The sequence below is a fragment of the Poecilia latipinna genome, unplaced genomic scaffold, assembly GCF_001443285.1.
Source record: "Poecilia latipinna isolate Pla-1442-1.1 unplaced genomic scaffold, P_latipinna-1.0 Scaffold1511, whole genome shotgun sequence".
NCBI classification, from domain to species: domain Eukaryota; kingdom Metazoa; phylum Chordata; class Actinopteri; order Cyprinodontiformes; family Poeciliidae; genus Poecilia; species Poecilia latipinna.
In genome coordinates, this window is record NW_015114127.1 from 96,823 (window position 1) to 99,040 (window position 2,218).

Here is a 2,218-nt window from a genome sequence, read left to right on the forward strand (position 1 = left end):
TTAAATTCAAAAAATTTTAAAAAAAGAGAAAAAAATTTTTTTTTTTTTATAAAAAAAAAAAAAAAAAAAAAAAAAAAAAAAAAAACAGAAAAAAAAGAAAAGAAAAAGAAATGTTGATCCAGGTTGACCTGATCAACTCGGTAGTTAATCATGATGATCCTGATCACTTCAGCTGAAGTGATTATACATTTGAGAGGAGCGGTGAGGCACAACTGATACAGTAGTAACAGGTTTAAAAGTGTGTATCCAGCATAGAAATATCATCCCAGTCTGACCTCAGAGCAGGATAAACCTTTGTATCTGTAATACCATCTGTCTTCAGGTAACAAAAAAGCAGACCTCTACTGTTGAGGCCTCAACAGTAGAGGTCTGTTGAGGCTCATTCAGATCATTTCATTACCATCAGAACCATCGTTGCTCTCACTGAGACAGAGAGCAGACATGCGGCTGCAGGCATTTAGGCATCCTGCCTGTTCAAGCAGATATTCCGAGCTCAAAAAACCCAGATTACAGTAAAACTACTAACATACGTTTCCTACTTATTTCATCACTTAGAAATATAACTGTTAAAAAGGAGACTCATGCTCTGCTTTCAGTGTGGACTTCCTCTTCTGTGGAGGAACCAGATGAATCAGCAGGATTATTTGTGCCGACAGCAGGTTGTTTAAACCAGGTGTTTGGTTAAAGTGTTTGCAGTATGTTTACACCCAAGCTCACGTTTCATTCAAGCCATGTGAATGAGGCAGGGTCACTACTCACCTTCATCTTTGCCTGCAAACAAACAAAACAAACAGGAAGTTAGAGTTTCGTATGCAACATCATATGCCAACACATTAACACAACTCAGACCTACTCTATACATCATGGATTTATCTCCTCTCATGCTATAATTCCTGTCCAGTACAATTGATGCCATCAGCCAGAATTTCCACTGGGATCAAACAGCCTAATCTGGTGCATCTACAGCAACAGACATGGGCTGCTGAGAGTCAGTCAGCTGAATATGTAAACATCCAACCAGGGCTGCTGTAGGCTGTGAAGGAGGTTTGTCATGGTACAAGATGAACTAAATGAAGCACATGGTGAAAAGCAGAATACGTTCATCCATAATGCTGCAGTCTGGATTCCCTAACAAATACCTTCACAGGTCTGGATGTGGATCAGTGGTAAGGGACAGTGGATGGGAGCATTCACTCCATCAGAACCTATTCAGCAAATGTGTTTCCATCTTCCATTTACCGCATTAACTCTTTTTCAAGAAAGACAAAAACCACCTCAAGCAAGGGTTAAAACTTATTTGCAAAACTGAGGAAGTTATTTCAAAATTTGCCATTTCCATCAACCTTTTTTAATGTAATGCTTCAAAATCCCCATAAAAACCACTGAAGGAAACACGACTAGTAAGGTAACTCTGTGTGGAACAGATGGTGGTCGTTCCCAGTCAGCTGTGTCTAAAAGTTGCTTTGATGTTGACACTCCTGTTCTTTCTGAAATTCAACATGGCTCCTCTATTAACCCTTTAACATTTTTACCAGCATTGCACTGAGAATTTGCTTGTATAGTAAACTCAGGTCAACCAGAGTTTAGTGCTGAATAGGAAAACAGCTGATTCAACTCTTTTCTGGTGGAAATGGCAAACACCAGTTCCACCAGGTGTTTGCCAACTGCTGCTGGCTAGTCTGAAGGAACTGAATGGGGAATGTAGTCTTTGTGGGACGGAAGCTTGGAGACTGCAGCTTCACACAGGAGCTGAATCTCAAAGGTGGCGGTAAATTTTGCATACTTAATGGTTGCCATGGAGATTAATGGATTTCTCAAACATGCATGGAAGAACTAAATCCACACTTCACGTATGTTTTTGATGAGGGAATAACATTGTACCATGATGTAAATCTCACAAAAGGTTGATTTTACATGATACTGCCCCTTTAAACATTAAGATCCCAGTTATGCTGCAGCCTTGTCTCCTGGCTGCACGGACAGAACTCCGTTTCTAAGTGCATATAGCCTGGCCTGATCACACCGATTCCGATTCTTTCACTGAATGAAACGAGAGGTGTGCCGATCAATCGGCCACCGATCATAATCGGCCGATTTCTGTGAAAAAGTGTATGATCAGTGATCGCCGATTACGGTCTCTTGTTGCCGATCACACAAATTGATTACCTGCATCTCATTTCGCAGCCTGCCTATGCAGCTGGTCTCCTCTTTCCTTCAC

The 2,218-nt window shown here is 40.8% G+C and overlaps 1 protein-coding gene and 1 long non-coding RNA gene across 11 annotated transcripts in view; one reads left to right on the forward strand and one right to left on the reverse strand.

Moving 5' to 3' along the window:
- Nucleotides 1-2,218, reverse strand: part of mgarpa (mitochondria localized glutamic acid rich protein a) — a 28,176-nt gene that overhangs the window by 12,188 nt on the left and 13,770 nt on the right. For all 10 annotated transcript variants that reach the window (XM_015058029.1, XM_015058032.1, XM_015058026.1 and 7 more), the window contains exon 4: nt 760-771. In XM_015058029.1, the coding sequence (XP_014913515.1) occupies nt 760-771 (12 nt within the window). The remainder of the gene's footprint in view (nt 1-759; nt 772-2,218) is intronic.
- LOC106963237 (uncharacterized) overlaps nt 1-2,218 on the forward strand; it is a 22,882-nt gene that overhangs the window by 9,695 nt on the left and 10,969 nt on the right. The window contains exon 2 of the long non-coding RNA XR_001428154.1: nt 657-659. This is a non-coding gene — a long non-coding RNA (uncharacterized LOC106963237). The remainder of the gene's footprint in view (nt 1-656; nt 660-2,218) is intronic.